Below are 21,558 nucleotides of genomic sequence, written 5' to 3' on the forward strand. Positions count from 1 at the left end.
TCCTCTGGTGGCCGGGGAGCAGCCGGGGATCGAACCGGCGCCGCAGAGGTCGCCGGCAGCTTCGCAACCCAGCGCTCAACCGCTGCGCCAGCGGGGAGGCCCAGAAACCCACTTTTTAGTAACAAATTTATGAAAACATTCAACTATGCCAAAGATGTTGGGACACTTTACATATTAAAACACATTTTTCTGAATCATTCTGAAGCGAGAAAGAAAACATATTAGGACCCTTCTCTCGACTTAAAAGAATTCATAGGCAAGCTTTAAGGATGAAATCTAAGGTGGAAAAAAGATGAGAAAAATGGTTAAACAAAAGAAAACAAGATGCCACAGAAAGAGTTATGACATAAAAAGTGTTTTCTAGAGGACAAGTCCAAGAGTGAATTTTAGAAAAAACTAATGAGAGTAAGAAACACTCTTTATGGCCTTAGAAGTGAGGTAAAAATATAATGATCTGACAAGCTGAGGAAATGTCTACAGCACTGAGACTTAGTGCAACATAACCTCAGCATTCCTGGATCTCAGTTCCTGGAAGTGAAAATGACGACCTTGACCACGTCAGGGGTTCACGATCTTTAGCGTGCATCAGGGCCACGGGGAAGGCTTGTGCAAGCACAAACTGCTGTGCTTTCCCTGTGGGGATTCAGAAGGTCGGGGACAGGGGCTGAGAAATTGGGTTTATCACAGTGCCCAGGTGAGGCCGTGTTGCCAGTCCTAGGACCACACTGTGAGAACTGCTGGGCTAGACGCTCTCTGCACAGTGCCTGCGGCCTGACCTCCACAACTGCGTGCCAGAATACGGCAGTCCTGAGTGGGGCGAACCGTTTTAGAACAGTCTGTCATATGTGTCCTTGCGCCTCACATTGTTGTTTGTCTGTATCTGAGTCTTAGCTTTTATAGTGTTTAGCAGGGCGCAGTGTGAGAAGGATCCCTGTAAGGATCCCTGACTAAACAGAGGCTTTAGAAGACTGTGATCAACTTCTCACCGCTTCAAGATCTGAAAACGCTGATTTAAAATTAAGAGTACAGGGCCTCCCTGGTGGCTCAGGGGTTAAGTCTCAGCACTATCACGCTATCCCCAGCCACTGCAACATGAGTTTGAGCTCTGGCCAGGGAGCTACCCACATGGGGCAGCAGACCCCTTCTGTCTCCCTGCTGCTCCCCTCAGCAGTGTATTTCAGTCAGTCTGCCTGTTCTGCTCCCCACTCTGTCTCGGGTGAATCCTCTCACCCCCCTACACCTGTGCCCTATACCCAAGTTCTTGAATGCATAAACTTAAAAAAATAATAAAACAAATCTTTAAAAAATAAAACTAAGAATATGTCAACAGCTAAATAGTTAATGTCTTTTTTTCCAACTCTACAATGTGGATCTAAAGCTTCTATCTTCAATGAAAAACAAGAGACACAGCCCCAACAACAGAAAAAAGAAAAGACCTTTGTGGTAGAAAAAGAGAAAAACATACTCTCAAGCAAACATAAATTCCTATGTGGGAATACAGTTAAGTGCACTGGCAGTGAGCCTAAGGATACCGACGCTGAGGACTTTTAATATGTCACGTTTTTGCAGCTCTCAGTCCCTGTGCCTGCTATCCTTCTGTCCATCTACTCCAAGTATAAGACCCAGACGCTGCCAGGGGCCTGCTTTCAAGACATTAATTTAAACAAGGTCCACCAACCTGCAGAATGTTTTCTAAGACGACTTAGAAAGCTTAGTCCCATTCTGAAGTTACATTCAGCTCACTGAACATTTACCTAATAAATATCCAGAGGAGAATCTTATTTTTTGAATGAAATTCATTTAATCAAATCTGCTCTTATGCTTTCCTCTGTCATGTGCTGGTGCTGGAAGGTTGTTGTGTATCATCCAAGAAGGCGAGTAGGCAGGAACTAATACTTCTCTTTCACAGGAGCGAGCCCACAGAGGTTGAGGGGGACAGAAATAGGAGCCAGGAGTATGGTCTGACGTCAAGGTCAGTTGGTTGCTCTGCCTACGGCAGTTCCCACCCGCACACCAATTTTTTTGGGAAAATTGGAGGCATTTTCCTGGCTTCTTCCATATATGTTGAAGTCATGTCAGGACTCTCAAAAAAAAAATAAATAAATAAAGTGAAAGGGCCTTCCCAGTGGCACAGCGGTTGAGCGAGATGGGTTGCGAGGCTGCCTGTGGCCTCTGCAACACCGGTTCAATCCCCGGCTGCTGGGCGAGGGTCCCACATGGTGCGCAAACCTCCCCTGCCACCCGCTGCTCCCCTCATCAGTGTACTTCGTCAGTCTGCCTGTTCTGTTCCCTACTCTGGCTCTGGTGAATTCTCTCACCCTCCCGCACTTCTGACTGTACCCAGTGCTTATATAAATAGATAAATCTTTTTAAAAAAAAAATAATAATAATAAAGTAAAAGCACACAGAGTGAGCTTCAGGGTCACCACAGTCTCAGCAACTCCTTTTGGCCCTGAGTGGGCAGTGCCTGAGGGCAGGTCCCGCTGACATGGGCTTTCCCAGGTCCACCGAGGTGGCCCTGAGGTTATGTACTTGCAACAAAAGACAAGAAGCCTCATTCACACCCTCCTCCTCATGAGAGCAGAGATGCGGAAAGAGGGCAGATGGCACTTCTTCACTAAGAGCTGGGACACAAGACCCAGAAGGCTCTGGTCATCCCTGTGCTTCCTGTTTATTTTAAATGGCCCAAAGTCCAGTGTTTCTCCATACCAGGAACCCAAAAACTACAGGCTTGTGGCCAAAGAACCATGGGGTTTCCTTTTTCTTCCTGCACGAGCTGGAAAAGGTCTCTGTGGTGACCCTAAAATTTAAGAAGACTGGGCCTCCCTGGTGGTGCAGGTGATTGAGCGCTGCAGTGTGAAGCTGTCCGCAGTCTCTGCAGCGCAGGTTCGATACCTGCCAGCCAGCGAGGATCCCACATGGCGCAGCAGACCTCTCCTGTCTTGCCCGCTGCTCCCCTCACCAGTGTATTTGTCAGTCTGCCTGTTCTGCTCCCTGCTATGTGTCTGGTGACTCCTCTCACCCCCCAACACCTCTGGCCTACATCCCAGTTCTTGTGCATAAATAAATAAATCTTTTTTTAAAAAAAGAAAGATTCATGTTCTTGCTCACTTCAATGTATACTGATTCTTCACAACTCTTATCTCCAGAACAAGAGAGGGACAACTAGCAGAGCCTTGGAGGCTCCACCATGGCCGTGGCAGGAGGTCGAGGTCAGCCTCCTGGTGTACTGGTTCCTGGACACCAAGATTTCTGACGGCATGGTTGTGTGTTACTCCTCACCTCTTCCTCAACTGTGAAATTCAAAGGGCTCTGAGCTGGCACTGCCTTGAATGTCCAGAAAGACATCAGGACAGTACCTGTACACCGTGGCATAAAAAGAAAATTACTAGGTGAATGTTTACTGGTTAATTTTCCTATTAAATTGGATTTTGATTTGTATAAGATGTAGAAAAGAATTTATCTACAGTTGACAGCAAAGAGAAGCTCGACAGGAACTGCAGCACAGCTCAGCAGACCCCGCCTAGCCAGGGGCAGGCGGCAGCCGAGCCAAGTGCTTCCCGAGGGAGCAGAGACGTGAGCAGGCTGTCCCGCTAATCCTGCTAGGGAAAACCAGTGGCGTGAGAGCCTTCCTGACCACTGGCATAAAAGATCGCAAGTTTGGCAGGAAGGGTGTGTGCTCCGTATAGTCAAGGACTGAGAAAACAGGGAAACGGCAGCCTCGGTACACACCCTCCTCGCCTTTCCGTGGTGCTGCATGACACGGAAATGGAAGAACAAATGCATCAATCACAACCAGCTTCCCAGGTCTTCCAACTCTGACTTCACAGAGGCAAGCTTTACATTCTTGAAATATAATCCCCTGTGGCAGGCCAGCTCTGAAAGTATTTCCTTAAATTTTGCTCAGAGAGTGCCTCCCTAGTGGCACAAGGGGTTAAGCACAGCACTGGGAAGCAATCTGCAGCCTCTGCAGCATGAGTTCAATCCTCGGCTGACCAGGGAGCAACCCACATGGCGCAGCAGACCTCTCCTGCCTTGTCCGCTGCTCCCCTCAGCAGTGTATCTCAGTAGATCCGCCTGTTCTGCTCCTCACTCTGTCTCTGGTAAATCCTCTCACCCCCCGCACCTCTGGTCTGTACCCCAGTTCTTGTATGAATAAATCTTTTTAAAAACAATTCTGGGGCCTCCTCTGGTGGTGCAGCAGTTGAGCGCTGGGCTGCGAAGCTGCCCGCAGCCTCTGCAGCGCCGGTTCGATCCCCAGCCACCAGTGAGGGTCCCACATGGCACACAGACCTCTCCTGCTGCCTGCTGCTCCCCTCACCAGTGTATTTCGTCAGTCTACTTGTTCTGCTCCCCGCTCTGGCTCTGGTGAATCCTCTCACCCTCCCGTGCTTCTGACTGTACCCAGTGCTTGTATAAATAAAGAAAGAAATCTTAAAATAAATAAATAAATAAACCAGTTAGCACTCCCACCAACAGTGCAGGAGAGTTCCTTTAAAAAAACAAACAAACAGGGCCTCCCCGGTGGCACAGCGGTTGAGCACTGGGTTACGAAGCTGCCTGCGGCCTCTGCGGCGCTGGTTCGATCCCCGGCTGCTCCCTGGCCACCTGAGGAGGGTCCCACATGGCGCGCAGACCTCTCCTGCCGCCCGCTGCTCCCCTCAGCAGTGTACTTCGGTCCTTCTGCCTGCTCTGCTCCCCGCTCTGGCTCTGGTGAATTCTCTCACCCTCCCGTGCTTCTGACTGTACCCAGTGCATGTGTAAACAGAACAAACAAACAAAACAAATAAATAAAGAAATAAACATGCCTCTATAAAAAAAAAAATATTAAAAAAAAAAAAAAAAAAAAAAAAAAAAAAAAAACAAACAAAAAAACAATTCTGCTCAGGGATTTGCTTACGGGAGCCACCCAGGCCTTTGCTCCCACAGTCGTCAGACCGCCCCCCCAACATGAACTCCCCGACACTGCTCCAGGGGTGAATGATGTCCCAGGGTACTGTTCCCGCAGACCCAAGCCCAAGAAGGAACAGTAAGGGCCAGGAGAGCAGTGACGCTCATGTTCTACACAGAGGGAGACATGTGCTGTCGTTGCTACAGCCTGACCGTTCATACCTAGAGCCTTCACAGATATCTGCCGGGTCAGTGGAGGGGGGATGTTGATGCACACCAGGTCCACGTCTTGATGCAGCAAGACGTCATCGGTCCGGCTGGTGTAGAAGGCGATGTCCATCTCCTCAGCGAGCTGCTTTGCTTCCTCCTCAGTCTTCCCCCACAACGCCTCCACGGTGAAGCCCTCTGCCCTCAGCAGTGGGACCAGAACTCGGGCGGAGCTGCCCGTCCCAAACACACCGACTCCTGGGAGCATCTTCATGCCGGCTTCTCTGATCACCAGCTCATCTCCTCACGAGAGCCTCCAGCATGCACACGGCCGCCCCACAGTCCTGGTCAGACATGACTCCTGGAATAGCAAGCGTCACACTGGCTTTTAGTGGAAGGCACATTCCACGGAGGCTACTTTCTAAGCTTATTTGGAAGCCAACGCCTTCTGTCACAAAAGCAAAATGAAATACTGCTCCAAAGCAACAAGCTGCAGGACCTTCTCTCACAGAGACCTAAGGACCCCAGCAACATCTACTGACTTAGGGAAGAAAAAATGAAAATTGGGTAATGCCTGGCTCAAATTCCTGTTGCATTACTTAACTTTCTGTGTGATTATTCCAACCTCTAACTCTCAGGGCCGTAAGTACAAAAGTTCACAATAATACATGACAAAGAGAAAAGGGGAAAAACAAAAACCAGTAAAAGAGGAAGGAGAACTATTTGGTGCCATACAGATTATAACTCAGAGCTTTGTGGCAGTAAGCACAGTACAAAGTCGCAAAACAAAAAAACATCAAAACAACGTTTTCCAACTACTGAACTGACAGCAAGGATTTTTAATATGATTTTTGTTTCTGTATATGAATATTCATAGTGGGCCTCCCTGTGGCCTAGGAGTTAAGTCTCAGTGCTATCTCCGCTAAGGCCTGAGTTCGATCCTCGGCCAGGGAGCTACCCACACACGGCGCAGCAGACCTCTCCTGTCTCCCTGCTGCTCCCCTCAGCAGTGTATTTCAGTGGATCTGCCTGTTCTGCTCCCCACTCTGTCTCTGGTGAATCCTCTCACCACTCACACCTATGTCCTACATTTCAGTTCTTCTACACAAAAATAAACAAAATCTTAAAAAAAAAGAATATTCATAGCAATATTGACTATGATAATGAAAAACTGGGAGATGATCTAGATTTCATTGACAGTAGTGGGTTAGAGAAATAACACTATGGAGCCACTGAAAACCACAAGTTCAAAGGCCGTCAAAGACTTGATCATCATAGTTACTGAAAAGGGGGGAAGCAAAACAATTTCTGAAATATGGAATCAATTTCATGTTAACACAAAAAAGTGCAAAAAAAGCAATCTGTATACAAATACACAAGGATATCTGAATCTATAAAATATCCAGAAATATTCCACACCTAAAAGTAGAACCATGATCCGCCTGTTCTGCTCCCCACTCTGTCTCTGGTGAGTGTCCCTTCACCCTCCCCCTCCCCGCACCTTTGGCCTATACCCCAGTTCTTGTATGCAAAATAAATAAAAATAAATCTTTTAAAACATGGTAGAACAACCGGATTACATCTGAATTTGTTGATTACTTAGGATGATGGGATTATGGATGGTTTTTGGTTTTTGAACTTTGCCAGAATTTCTAGAATGAATGCTTTACTTACTGTCAAGTCTTCTGATCCCAATGACAACAAAGCAGTAAAAACTTGCTTGGAGACCAAGATGAGGTTTAGGTGTGCTCAGGGCATCGATCCCCCAGATAGAACCCCCTCAGCTGAGTCAACAGTCCCCACTCTGGCTCTATTAGGTCATTAGAGACCCTAGATCCACTGTTAGCCAAGTCTGGAGATGAGACCATGTCACTACCACTTTCTTTTCTCTTTTTTTTTGTTGCGTGGCAATATACACATGAGATTTACTATCTTGGCCATTTTGCAGTGTTGTTTTCAGTGACATTAAGCAACACCTGACCTCCAAAACTCTTCATCTTGCACAAGTCACACTCTGTCCCCATTAAACAACAACTCACTTCTATCCCCACCCCCGCAGGGGCTTGGAACCCGCAGTCTACTTCCTGTCTCTATGAATCCGACTACTCTAAGTACCACCTTCATGCAAATGGAGTCAGTTAGTATTTGTCTTTTCGTGACTGGGTTCTTTTACTTAGCACATCCTCCTGTTGTAGCATATATCAGATTTCCTTCCTTTTAAACATGAATATTCCACTGTACATAGAGACACATTTTTCTTATCTATTCATCTGTGCAAGGACACTTGGGTTGCTTCCACACTTCAGCTACTCTAAGACTTGTGTGAACACGGGTGTACAGTAAGTCCTCGATATCATCAGGTTTGTAGAACACAGTGTTTTTAAGTAAAACGACATATAACAAAACCAATTCTACCACAGGATAACTGATATAAACAAACAAGGGTTAAGTCCCTATGGCATATTTCTTTCTTTAATATTATTTTTTTTAATTTATTAATTTTTTTTTTATTTATACAAGCACTGGGTACAGTCAGAAGTGCGGGAGGGTGAGAGAATTCACCAGAGCCAGAGCGGGGAGCAGAGCAGGCAGAAGGACCGAAGTACACTGCTGAGGGGAGCAGCGGGCAGCAAGAGAGGTCCGCGCGCCATGTGGGACCCTTGCTGGTGGCCGGGGATTGAACCGGCGCTGCAGAGGCTGCGGGCAGCTTCGCAACCCAGCGCTCAACTACTGCGCCACCAGAGAGGCCCAATTTTTTTTTATTTTTTACATCATTGTTCATTTTTAAACAATATTTGCTTCCCCTCACCCCCTTAGGTGTAGTCCCCAGCTTCATAGTGCTGAGACTCAACCCCTTGTGCCACCAGGGAGGCCCTGGAATTGTTTTCTTAATTTCATTTTCATATTTCAAATTGCCTCTAGTAGATACATACAAGTACACTGTGCAAAAAACAAGTCTACAGCAGGGTCAGTACAGCATCCTGTACCACTTGCACTACCTGAGGCACACCTGTGCCTTTGTGAAGCCACTGAAACAAATATGACTTGGGCCACCTGTACCTCCAGCTCCATCAGGGGCCTACCTCCTCCTGTCTCTACTCCCTGGGCTGCAGAGCTTGCCTTGTCCCCTAGACTCTGCCAGTGGGTTTTATCTGAACCATCTTTTTTTTTTTTTAAAGGTTTATTTATTCATGCGTACAAGAACTGGGGTACAGGCCAGATGTGCGGGAAGGTGAGAGGATTCACCAGAGACAGAGCAGGGAACAGAACAGGCAGGCAGACCGAAAATACACCACTGAGGGGAGCAGCGGGCGAGACAGGAGAGGTCTGCTGTGCCATGTGGATATCTCACTGGCCGGCCAGGATTGAACCCATGCTGCAGAGGCTGTGGGCAGCCTCATAGCATTGTGCACCAGGGAAGGCCCCCATCTTTTTTTTTTTTTTGATGGTGAATGTCTAGCATCTCAGCCACTTCTCTTTCCTCTTTGTGATAATTTTTCTACCCTTATAGGCTTTCCTGCCACCTACAAATTCCCTTTGGCTGTTGTGGTCATGTGATGCATCTACAAAGCTAGTTGATTACTTATTGCTACTCGTGCTTCAGTGGCTATTCTGGGAGCTTAAGAGTGTCCAATGTGTAGCACCAGGGAAGTTAAGATTCTGCTTAAGACTTGTGGGTCATTAGTTCCTGACAGATCTAAAGGTCAGGGGAGTGAGACAGCCACCATAAGCAAGGATGCCTATCCCTTCTCTAAATCCATGCCCAGGACCTACTTCCTCTTGCACCTCATTCTATCACACTCTAGTTTTACTTGGGCGTATGTTTGTAGTGGTGGCTTAAAACAACAAGATGGATTAGAAGAAATTTTAATAACCTCTGTTTTGCTGACACTGGCTCAAAGAGCAGTTTCATCAACAACCACAGAGGGGCATCAGCTGGTGTGAGGCAGCCAGATGGCATGAAGTGAAGCAGGCTTGATGACTAGGGATTTCCTGCTCCAGCAGGCAGAGCTGGTTTTCCACATTTATTTCAGGGACCAGTCTTTAAAATGTCCCTATTTCTTGCTCCTAACATCCTTTTTTTTTTTTTTTAAGATTTATTCATGTACACAAGAACCGGGGTATAGGCCAGATCTGTGGGAGGGTGAGAGGATTCACCAGAGACAGAGTAGGGAACAGAACAGGCAGAAAGACCAAAATACACTGCTGAGGGGAGCAGCGGGTGCAACAGGAGAGGTCTGCTGCGCCATGTGGGATTCTCGCCGGCCAGGCGGGATCGAGCCAGCGCTGCAGAGGCTGTGGACAGCTTCACAGCACTGCGCTCAACCACCTGCGCCACGGGGGAGGCCCCTTGTTCCTAACATCCTTATACACACCTTTTGCATGCTTCCAAAGATCTCTGTAAACCCAGCCCTGCCAAACTCAGAGGCATGCCAATCCCCATGTTACGAAGGGAGGAAGGGCGGGAAGTGCCCGACAAGACCACAAGTCACGGGGAAGGAGGCACTGAGGTCAGAGGCATGGAATCTCAGCTACCTGCCCTGGGCGCAAGTCCTGGCTCCACCACCAGCCAAGTAGGTAAGCTCAGGGAAGTTTGCTAGTCATTCTGTGCCTCTATTTCCTCAATCTGCACAATGGTATAATTGTATTTACTTCATGGGGGAATAGAGGATTAAATGAGTTAATATTTGTAAAGCATTTATATCAGAACCATCAGAACCTGGCCCACAAGAACACATTACATAGGTCATTAAAACACACACACACACACACACACACACACACACACACACACGACTGACCTTGACATCTCTTCAAAAGCTGTGAAAATAATCTTCTGAGCTCCTAGGCAGTGAGTACAACAGGCCAGGCAGTGTTTACTGAAATATATAGTACATCTCCCTAAGCCCATGCAATCCTGTTTTACAGATGAGGAAAAGGAGCTTAGAGAGATGAAGTAACTTTCCCATGTCTTGCTCTGTGATAGACCAGCCACAACCAGCTGTGAAATCTTGGGCAGGTTACTTAGCTTCTCTGAGTCTCTTTAAAACAGAAGTATAGGGGGCCTCCCTGGTGGGGCAGCCATTGAGCGCTGGGTTGTGAAGCTGCCCGCAGCCTCTGCGGCGCCAGTTCGATCCCCGGCTGCTCCCGGGCCACCGGAGGAGAGTCCCGCATGGCGTGCAGACCTCTCCTGCCGCCCGCTGCTCCCCTCAGCAGTGTACTTTGGTCCTTCTGCCTGCTCTGCTCCCCGTTCTGGCTCTGGTGAATTCTCTCACCGTCCCGCGCTTCTGACTGTACCCAGTGCTTGTATAAATAAATAAAGAAACAAACAAATAAATAAATAACTCTTTAAAAAAAAAAAAAAAAAACCCCAGAAGTATATAGGGGGTCTCCCTGATGGCGTAAGGGTTACTGAGTTTGATCCCTGGCCAGGGAGCTGACCCACATAGGGTGCAGCAGAGCTCTCCTGTCTCGCCTGTTGCTCCCCTCAGCAGTGTATTTCAGTCAATCTGCCTGTTCTGTTTCCCCACTCTGTCTCTGGTGGATCCTCTCATCCCCCGCACCTCTGGCCTGTACCCCAGTTCTTATATGCATGAATAAATAAATCTTTAAAAAGCAAACAATTTCACATAACTATACTAGCTCTCAGGGTGAGAAGATAGGTAAGTGTCTAGCTGAAATTCAAATAAATGACTTTTATATTTAATACTCTCCCGGAACAACCAATTCAGTAACCATACTAAAAAAAATCATGTTGTTATGACGCACAAAGTCAAAATTGACCATGATCTCCTCAAAGGCAGCAACCAGAGGCTTGCATTCCAGGCCCCTGGCATAGCTGTAGCCCTTAATAAGCCCTCTGTTAGATGATTTAGTCCTTTGTAAACCTCTATATCTCTCAGGGTGTAGCAATTCTCTAAGTGCTCAGAGCTGTTTTGTTTGATAAGACATTCTAGTGTTTTTCTGAGGAATTATCAAAAATCAGGATCAGGGCCTCCCCGGTGGCGCAGCGGTTGAGCGCTGGGATGCGAAGCTGCCCGCAGCCTCTGCAGCACCGGTTCAATTCCCGGCTGCTCCCCGGCCACCAGAGGAGGGTCCCACATGGTGCGCAGACCTCTCCTGCCGCCCGCAGCTCCCCTCAGCAGTGTACTTCGGTCCTTCTGCCTGCTCTGCTCCCCGCTCTGGCTCTGGTGAATTCTCTCACCCTCCCGAGCTTCTGACTGTACCCAGTGCATGTATAAACGAAACAAACGAACAAACAACAAATAAATAAAACATGCCTCTATAAAAGAAAAAAGAAAAAAAAAATCAGGATCAAACACCTAGAGCTGGTGTTTCCTTTCCCACCTTTTGAAAACTGAGACAAATGTTACATATTGTCCATCTTCTGGCAGCCGCCTCTCCCCACAGCACCTCGAAGTTTATGTAGAGTCTATGGGAGCAGATAGGGGGTCAGTGGCCAGTTTTCTCAGGCCCTTGGGAAGTAATTCAATTGGACTAGGGGACAAAACTCACTGGGGATCCCACCCCCTGCACCTGCCATTTCCTGCTGGGTCTTCGATGAGAGGAGAAATAGAACAAGGAAGGGAGTAGCTGTGCTTTCTCTGTCATATTATCCTTTATTCTTCCTAACTACATCTCAGTGGGCTTTAAGCATTCTTTTGATTGACTGAAATTTTTTCATGTGTCCTCTCTTATCTGGGGTTGTGTCTCCCAGGACCTATTAGGAGCACTTAGCTCTTCAGAGGCTTATAGATGAATGGAGCCTGAGTGATTCCATCCAAGCTATTTTAAAATGTGTAGTAATTTGCCCAGCAATTATATTTTTTAAAATTACATATTATGCTATTTTTTGAGTGCCAGGCTTTAAAAAGAGCCACTAGAGATTTCTATAGACAAATGTACTACCTTGTAATATTCTCCTTACCCTGCAAAAGAGACACAAATACAGTCAACTGATTTTCAGCCAAAGCATTAAATCAAGTCAATGTGGGGGGGAAGGAAACTTTTAAAGAAATGGTGTTGGGACAACTGGATAACCACAAGGCAAACAGAGAAACTTGACCCCTATACTCCAATTGCATACACAAAAATTGACCCAAGGTGGATCAAAAATTAAAATGTAGGGCCTCCCCGGTGGCGCAGCGGTAGAGCGCTGGGTTGCGAAGCTGCCCGCGGCCTCTGCAGCGCCGGTTCGATCCCCGGCTGCTCCCCGGACACCGGAGGAGGGTCCCACATGGCGCGCAGACCTCTCCTGCCGCCCGCTGCTCCCCTCAGCAGTGTACTTCGGTCCTTCTGCCTGCTCTGCTCTCCGCTCTGGCTCTGGTGAATTCTCTCACCCTCCCGCACTTCTGACTGTACCCAGTGCATGTATAAACAAAACAAACAAACAAGCAAACAAACAAATAAAGAAAAACATGCCTCTATAAAAAAAAAAAAAATTAAAATGTAAAAGCCACAACTACAAAGCTTCTAAAAATATATATCAGAGAAGGGGCCTCCCTTGTGGTGCAGGGGTTAGTCTCAGCACTATCAAGCTATCAGCAGCTACTGAGACATGATCCCCTGCCAGGGAGCTACCCACATGGCACAGCAGACCTCTCCTGTCTCACCCGCTGCTCCCCACAGCAGTGTATTTCAGTAGATCCGCCTGTTCTGCTCCCCACTCTGTCTCTGGTGAACCCTCTTGCCCCCGTACCTCTGGCCTAGACCCCAGTTCTTGTATGCATAAATAAATAAAAAATATATATATTAAAAAATATATATATCAGAGACTATTTTCAGAATAGTCTGAAAGGACAGGTTAAGGATTTCTTGAGTAGGACACAAAAAATACACTAATCCACTGATAAACTGGATTACAAAATTTAAAAGAATTTCTGCTCATCAAGATACCATAAAAAAAAAAAATTAAACGGGGGAGCCAAATATATGTGACAAAGAACTTGTATGCAGACGAACTCCTACAAATCCACAATAAAAAGATGAACAACCCCAATCTTTTTAAATGTCAAAAGACAGTTGCTTCACACCAAAAATACAGAAGTGGCCAATAAGCACCTGAAAGGGGGCTTTATATAGTTAGTTATCAAGGCATGCAAATTAAAACCTCACTGAGAAGGGCAGAACACAAAAAGACTGACAACCCCAATGTTTGGCGAGGATGTGGAGCAAGTGAAACTCTATACACTATTGGTGAAGTGTGTACAACAGTGGGGGGTATGATCACTTTGGAAAACGGTTCTTATAAATGCATGACAGAATAACTCCACTAGTAGATATTTACCCAGGAAAATGACAACATATGTCCACAAGAAAATGTAAACACAATGTTTGTTGTAGTCTTATCCTAGCCTCAAACTGGAAACAAAGGAAGATGGATATATCATGGCACAATGAAATACAGTAATGCAGTAAAAATGAATGAACTATTAATACATGTAACAACATGAATCTTAAAAACATTATACTGACTAAAAGATGCCAAGCACACACATAATAAATCCAACATGGTAGAATTCCATTTATTTAAAGTACAGGGCCAGGCAAACATTACATACAGTGACAGTGGCGGCGGTGCTGAGGTGAGGGTATGGGGGAGAACTGACTGGAAAGGGGCATACAAAAGCTTTCTAGAATGATGAGATGCTCTATAGCTTGTGTTGCACTGTAGTTATGTGGTGATACAATTGTCACAACTCATCAGATTGAACACTTATGATCTGTGCATTTAATTGTATGTAAATTATACTTCAATTTTTGATGACCATAAATTGTATCTATTCAAACCTCACAAATTCAGGCTTATAACCAAACTCAGTAGATGTGTATGAATTAAAAGTGTCTTTTCTTTAGAACAAAACATAAAAAGTAAGCTTACTTTTGGGGACATCATTAGTTTGAGACAATGGCTGGAGCTAAGGGAGTAGGTTTTCTGAGCAGTACTTCAGCTAAGGTCCAAAGGCCTGCTGAAAATGGCCAACAGGCATATGAAAAAATGCTCAACATCACTTGTCATCAGGGAAATACAAATCAAAACCACAATGACAGGGCCTCCCTGGTGGCGCAAGGGGTTAAGCACAGCATGATGAAGCAGTCCGCAGCCTCTGCAGCATGAGTTCAATCCCCAGCCAGGGAGCAACCCACATGGCGCAGCAGACCTCTCCTGATTTGCCCACTGCTTCCCTCAGCAGTGTGTTTCAGTCAGTCTGCCTATTATGTTCCCCACTCTGCCTCTGGTGAATCCTCTCACCCTCCAGTGCCTGTGGCCTGTACCCCAGCTATTGTATAAATAAAATAAATCTTCAAAAAAAATATATTAAAAAACACAATGAGAAACCATCTTACACCAGTGAGAATGGCACATATTAAAAAAAACTAGCAATAACCAATGTTGCCAAGGATGGGCAGAAAAAGGAACTCTCCTATGCTGCTGGTGGGAATGCAAATTGGTCCAACCACTATGGAAAGCTGTGTGGAGGTTCCTCAAACTGCTAAAAATGGATCTTCCATATGATCCAGCCATTCCACTCCCAGGTATCTACCCAAAGGACACAAACATTAATTCAAAAGGACACCTGCTCCCTTACGTTTATTGCAGCATCATTTATAATAGCTAAGCTATGGAAACAACCCAAATGCCCCAAAATAGATGACTGAATCAAGAAAATAGGGTATGTATACACAATGGAATATTACGCAGCAATCAAAAAAGATAAACTCATGCCATTCACAGCATGGATGGAGCTGGAAGCGATCATGCTCAGTGAAATAAGCCAGAAAGAAAAAGAAACACCAGATGATTTCACTTATAGGAGGAATGTAGGAGATCCAAATAAGGGATCGGAAAAAGAAAAGTTATTATAATAAAGTAAAAATCAAAATCAAGGGCCTCCCCGGTGGCTCAGTGGTTGAGCACTGGGTTGTGAAGCTGCCTGCAGCCTCTGCAGCGCCAGTTCGATCCCCAGCTGCTCCCCGGCCACTGAAGGAGGGTTCCACATGGCGCGCAGACCTCTCCTGCCGCCAGCTGCACCCCTCAGCAGTGTACTTCGGTCCTTCTGCCTGCTCTGCTCCCCGCTCTGGCTCTGGTGAATTTTCTCACCCTCCCACGCTTCTGACTGTACCCCGTGCTTGTATAAATAAATAAATAAATAAATCTTTAAAAAAATAAAAATAAAAATCAACAGGCAACTATAAACCAGAGACATTCTGCAGGGGGAGGTGGGGAGGAGTTGGATCAAAACAAGGGTGGGAAGAGCATAAGGGACTATGGTGATGGTACACGGGTGAACTGGTGGTGGGAATTTCATGGGGACTACACCCGAGATGATAAAGCATACATTGCATAAAAATGAAGAAGGATGTAAAAAATATGTAAAATAAAAATAAAAACAAAACAAAGGCCTGCTGAGGGTATGTAAAGATGGTGCTTTCGCAGGCAAATTCATGCGGGATGGGCTGAGCAGCAGGTGTGAGGCAAGTCCTCACAATTCAAGATCAACTCGCACTCAAAAAAGGAGTTCCGGGCCTCCCTGGTAGTGCAGGCGGTTGAGCACCACACTGTGAAGCTGTGCGCAGCCTCTGCAGCGTGGGTTCGATCCTGGCTGGCCGCGGAGATGCACACAAGGCGTAGCAGACCTCTCTTATCTCGCCCGCTGCTCCCCTCAGCAGTGTATTTCAGTCAGTCTGCCTGTTCTGTTCCCCGCTCTGTCTCTGGTGAATTCTCTCACCTCCCGTGCATCTGGCCTGTACCCCGGTTCTTGTATAAATAAATAAATCTTTTTTTAAAAAAAGGAGTTCCTCCTTATGGCTTTAGTCAGTTAATGATGGCTACTGTGGTTGGAGCTGTATGGGCTGGGCAGTATGCTGGCACACAAGGGTACGAAGCCCTCACTCTGTCTCGCAGCCACCCACCATGCTTCACAACTAGCCGCACACCTGGATGCTCCTCGGCAGTATTGGCCTTTCAAAACTGTGCATCCGGAGGGTACCTCGCCCTCCTCCAAGGTGCCTCTGCAGGCTTTGGACCCCCACATACATTCCAAAGGACTTAAGTCAAGAGACTTATTTGGGAAGTAGATTTTTCTATGGATACCTTTACAGTTAATAATAAAGTACTGTGGCCTGTGGTGAGGCCAGGACCCTAGTTATTAAGTGAAGTGGGCCTTCAATCTGATTTTAAAATAGATTGTGACATTAACTGAGCTAATCATAGCCTGGGTTGGTGCTTATGCATATAACATCTGTAACGTATGCAAACTGATTCATTAATCAACACTTTCTAAGTACCTGCTGTGGAGCACGTCTAGGCAAAACACAGGATACAATGCTGAGATAAAAGGTTTCTGTCTGCATGTTATCTACAGTTTAGCAGGAGATAAACAAATCATCACATAACTGAGTCACTACAACTCGGGATAAGCACTATAAAGGAACCATCAGAGGGCTGTAAGGGTGTAGGGGCAGGAAGGCCACAGTGCAGGTTTTCTCATCCAGCAGACTGGGTAGAGAAGAGGAGAGTCCTGGAGCCCTCAGTGGCTTTTCAGGTTTTTATTGCAATTTACCGGGTACACAGCAGGCAGCGGTGCTGGGGAGCCGGGAGGCTGACAGGCCTCCCAGCCACCAAGCCTTCACTCTGGGCTCTCCAGCCTTCTCTCTGCTTTTCTCATGGCTCTGCTTCTCGCTCGGCTTCTGCTTCTGCTTCTCTGCTTCTTTCTCAGCTTCTGCTGGTGTCCCCACGACGCCGCCCCTAAAAGCCCAGTCTCAGCCCAGGTGAATCCCATCTACACATGCCCACACCCTACTCCAGGTGCCCGCCATCAGGCATGCATTCAGGCCCGCAGGGTTCCATCATCTATCCTAATGGCAGGAGGGCAGAAAAACATGATACCTTTTACCTACCCTACAAAGGGCTTCTGGCAGGACATGATTAACCTTACTTAAGAGGTAAATGACTTATCTGTAGTGTACCCGGAGTTCCATGTGAGGCAAAAGGTACTACCCACACTCAGGATTGAATTCTGACAAAAACACTGACATATTGGGCCTCCCTGGTGGTCTAGGGGTTAAGTCTCAGCGCTATCACTGCTATGGCCCAGTTCTTGCATGCATGCATAAATAAAAGTCTTTTTCAAAATAATAAAATAGGGCCACCCCGGTGGCGCAGCATTTGAGCGCTGGGTTGCGAAGCTGCCCGCAGCACTTGCAGCGCCGGCTCGATCCCCGGCCACCAGCAAGGGTCCCACATGGCGCGCAGACCTCTCCTGCCGCCCGCTGCTCCCCTCAGCAGTGTACTTTGGTCCTTCTGCCTGTTCTGCTCCTGCTCTGGCTCTGGTGAATTCTCTCACCCTCCTGCGCTTCTGATGTACCCAGTGCTTGTATAAATAAATAATTTTTATTTATTTATTTATTTTTTTTTTTTTTTGGTGGGGCCCTCGCCAGTGGCTGGGGAATGAACCGGCGCTGCAGAGGCTGCAGGCAGCCTCGCAGCCCAGCGCTCAACAGCTGCGCCACCAGGGGAGGCCCTAAATAAATAATCTTTAAAAATAATAATAATAATAAAATATCCAGAACTCCTGCTTATTTCCCCCCACCAAACTAACTCTTCCCACAGTGGCTACATCTCAGGAACTGGCATAACAAATTTCTCAAATCAAAACCCTGGAGTAATCCTTGATTTTTCTTTTTCTCTTATATTGATGCATTAACGAGTCTTCCTGACTTTCTAACTCCCAAGCACCTGAATCCAAGTGCCTCCCTACTTCATTGCCCTCACCTTAGTTCAAGTCACCTTCATCTCTGTTCTACATTATTTCACTCGTTTAACTGGTTTTCCAGATTCAGTGCCCTCCCATGCTGTACTCCTAATCTTTTCTCAACATAGCATTGAGAATGACTAGTGAAAATTAAGTCAGATCAAGCCATTCCTCACCTCACAACCTCCACAGGTATCCTATCTCTCTTGGAATAAAAACCAAGGTTTTTTACATTGACCTTCAAAGCCTCGCAATATCTGTCCACAATCCCCTCTCTTTTTATCTTTCTGATCTTTTAAAACCTATTTCTCAGGCCTCCCCTTGTGGCGCAGCAGTTGAGCACTGGGCTGCCCGCAGCCTCTGCATCACCGGTTCTATTCCCGGCCGCCAGTGAGGGTCCCACATGGCACGGCAGACCTCTCCTGCCACGCCCGCTGCTCCCCTCAGCAGTGTATTTCGTCGGTCGGCGTGTTCTGTTCCCCACTCTGGCTCTGGTGAATTCTCTCACCCTCCCGTGCTTCTGACTGTACCCAGTGCTTGTATAAATAAATAAATAAATCTTTAAAAAAACAACAACAACAACAAAAAACCTATTTCTCTTCTCCTCATTCACTCTGCTCTAGCCAGTGGTTCACTACTCTATGTACCTCAAACATGCCAGGTACGCTCTGCCTCAGGGCCTTTGCACTTGCAGCTTACTCTCCTGGACAGATATCCACTGGGCATACTCCCTCACTTCCTTCAGGTCTCAATGTAAATGCCACCTTATCAGAAACAGCTTTATTTCCTTATTGTTTATTTCCCCCACCACCTCTGCTAGGATGTGGAAAATTCCCTGAGGAAAGGAAATTTTTTGTCTGTTTTGCTCCACTGCTATAGCCCCAGTACCTACAACAAGGCCTGATATATAGTGGGTGCTTGATAAACATTTGCTGAAAATACAAATAATTCCAGACCTTGTCCCTGCATAGCGAGTTAATCAATAAAACCAAGGCATACTTCTATCCCTCATCTAAGTAGTTTGAGGGCACAATCTGGTTAAATGGTTCAGGAAAGAAAACACGCATCATCTATGACAACAGGACAGCTGCCTGCACTTGGGATTAGGAACTCGAGCTACTCTCTGTCTCATGCGACAACTTGACCTGCCAAGAGGTTGCCCTGACCCAGAGCTGTCTCTCCACCCACCACTCCTCCTCCACACGACAGGACTCATGCCTATCCGTTAGCTCAGTCCCCTTGCCCTCAAGGTTCCTCCTACCAGAGAAGGAGGTTGTATATCAAGCCTTGCAGGACCACAACAGTTCAGCATGGAGGGGCTGTTTTCAGTCAAATGTCAATAAACAGCTGTGCAGGGACGGTGCAGGCAGCAGATGCAAACAGGTGGTAGCAACTCAAACCTGACCAGTCCCTAAGGAAACACTCTGGCTGCCCTGGCCCCAAAGTCCATCCATCACTAGGAGACCCTAACGTCCCTGGAGTGCATCTGATGCTCTGGTTCCTGGCACAGACACCCAGGGGTTGTCCGGGTACTGACCGTCTCCTTCCCCAGCTTTTTTAAATGCCTCTAGGATAAAGGTGAAATGCCTCCATGGGGCTCACAGAGTCTCTCCCCAGTGTGGGCTGGGCCCAGCCCCATCTCTCCAGCTCACCACTTTCCCCAGCCCTTGCCCTCGACGTGCCAGCACTAGCAGCTGCCATATCGCAACTCCTCCAGTTCTGCTCTGAGATCTGTCCAAGCAGCTTGCTCTGCCTAGAATAATCTTCTCGTACTTCCTTAGGCTAACGCCTTCTCAAGAGACCCATCAGGTCTCCACTTCTTCAGAGTCATGCTGAGCCAAGTGACGGGATTCCGCTCAAATTCCCAAATCCATGAGACAGCATCACAGAAATTCAGAATGATGGGTCGAGCCCATCGTTTCAAAGTTTTCTCATAGGGTCTCTCTAGTGACACAAGGGGTTAAGACACAACCTATGAAGCTGTCTGCAGCCACTGCAGCACGAGTTCAATCCCCGGCCAGGGAACAACCCACATGGCGCAGCAGACCTCTCCTGACTCGCCTGCTGCTCCCCTCAGCAATGTATTTCAGTCGATCTGCCTATTCTGCTCCCCACTCTGTCTCTGGTGAATCCTCTCACCCCCCAACTCTGGCCTGTACCCCTGTTCTTGTATGTATAAATAAATAAATCTTTAAAAAAAATAGCAATTAAGGGCCTCCCCTGGTGGCACAGCAGTTGAGTGCTGGGCTGCGAAGCTGCCCCCAGCCTCTGCAGCGCCAGTTTGATCCCCGGCCGCCGGGCAAGGGTCCCACATGGCGCGACAGACCTCTCCTGCCGTACCCGCTGCTCCCCTCAGCAGTGTATTTCGTCAGTCTGGCTGTTCTGTTCCCTGCTCTGGCTCTGGTGAATTCTCTCACCCTCCTGCGCTTCTGACTGTACCCAGTGCGTGCATAAATAAATAAATAAATAAATCTTTTTTAAAAAAAAAGAAAAACTAAGAAAAACTAAATAAATAAAAAATTAGGAAGGTGTGCCTAATTGTTGCCAGTCTTCCTTGTGGCCCCCTGACATCTGAAATTAAGTCAAAGTGGTAGACAGGCTGTTAACTGCTGGGAAGAACTGGACCCAGAGAGGAAAGACAACTATACCTCCTCATCAGAGGCCACTCAGGAGCTGAGCACAAGTACGCACCTTGAGTTCAGAACGGCAAGCTCCCAGCAGAGGGAATACCTACAGCGACCGCTAACCAGCTGGCACTTCAGAGGCTGACACCCTAACATGAATGCTGTCAGCAGGGGCATTTGTAGATGGATGGGAAAGTGTTTCTTTCTTTCTTTTTTTTTTTCTAAAGATTTATTTAATTATTTATTTATACGAGCACTGGGTACGTCAGAAGTGCGGGAGGGTGAGAGAATTCACCAGAGCCAGAGCGGGGAGCAGAACAGGCAGACTGACGAAGTACACTGCGGAGGGGAGCAGTGGGCGGCAGGAGAGGTCTGAGGGCCATGTGGGACCCTCACCTGGGGATTGAACCAGCGCTGCAGAGGCTGCGGGCAGCTTCGCAACCCAGCGCTCAACCTCTGCGCCACTGGGGAAGCCCGGGAAAGTGTTTCTTTACCTGTATTTATGATCCCACTGGAAAATAAAAGCTAAACCAAGGAAACAGGTATTGAGTTTTACAAATGAAGAGTTATGATAAACGCTCCAGACCCTGGGAGTCAAAGATCCAGGGGCAAGGTTTCATTTTCCTATGATTTGTTTGCTTATTTCAACATTGCCTCCACTGACTCAATGACATGGTCACAGACGCTTCCCTCTCATTGACAGCAAACCATAAAAAGGACAAAGGAAAGAAACGCTACTCCCCTAGCCCCACAAGCCGACACGGCAGCTAACCCCATAGCCACAGCCACCAGGGAATGAGAACGCATGTTCAGTCCTGGCAAAGACACCAGTTCCCCGCCCCTCACTTGCCTCCACACAGTGGCCTAGGAGGGACACTAGCGACAGGCTAATGACCTGTCCAATGAAGTGTAACTACCCAATGTACAAAAGGTTCTGCTAAATCAAGTGATAAAGGAGTATATTTAACACCCACAGAGGTATCTGGATCCCTTGGCTTCACCTCATGATTACAGTAGGAAAAAGTAATTATTGACCAGCTATAGTTTTTATTTTTTTGGAAATCTGGTGACAAGATTTTTTT

The 21,558-nt window shown here is 47.0% G+C and overlaps 1 protein-coding gene across 2 annotated transcripts in view; it reads right to left on the reverse strand.

Annotated features, from left to right (window-relative positions):
* The window catches only part of GFOD2 (glucose-fructose oxidoreductase domain containing 2), a 35,611-nt gene that overhangs the window by 6,133 nt on the left and 7,920 nt on the right, over window positions 1-21,558 (reverse strand). The window contains exon 2 of one of the 2 annotated variants that reach the window (XM_037515916.2): window positions 5,113-5,458. In XM_037515916.2, the coding sequence (XP_037371813.1) occupies window positions 5,113-5,371 (259 nt within the window). In that variant the 5' untranslated portion in view covers window positions 5,372-5,458. Of the gene's footprint in view, window positions 1-5,112; window positions 5,698-21,558 lie in introns of those variants that run through there. The other variant, XM_037515915.2, reaches the window with a different exon arrangement.

The sequence above is a fragment of the Talpa occidentalis genome, unplaced genomic scaffold (genome assembly GCF_014898055.3).
Source record: "Talpa occidentalis isolate TD23 unplaced genomic scaffold, MPIMG_talOcc4v2.1 talOcc4.17, whole genome shotgun sequence".
NCBI classification, from domain to species: Eukaryota; Metazoa; Chordata; class Mammalia; order Eulipotyphla; family Talpidae; genus Talpa; species Talpa occidentalis.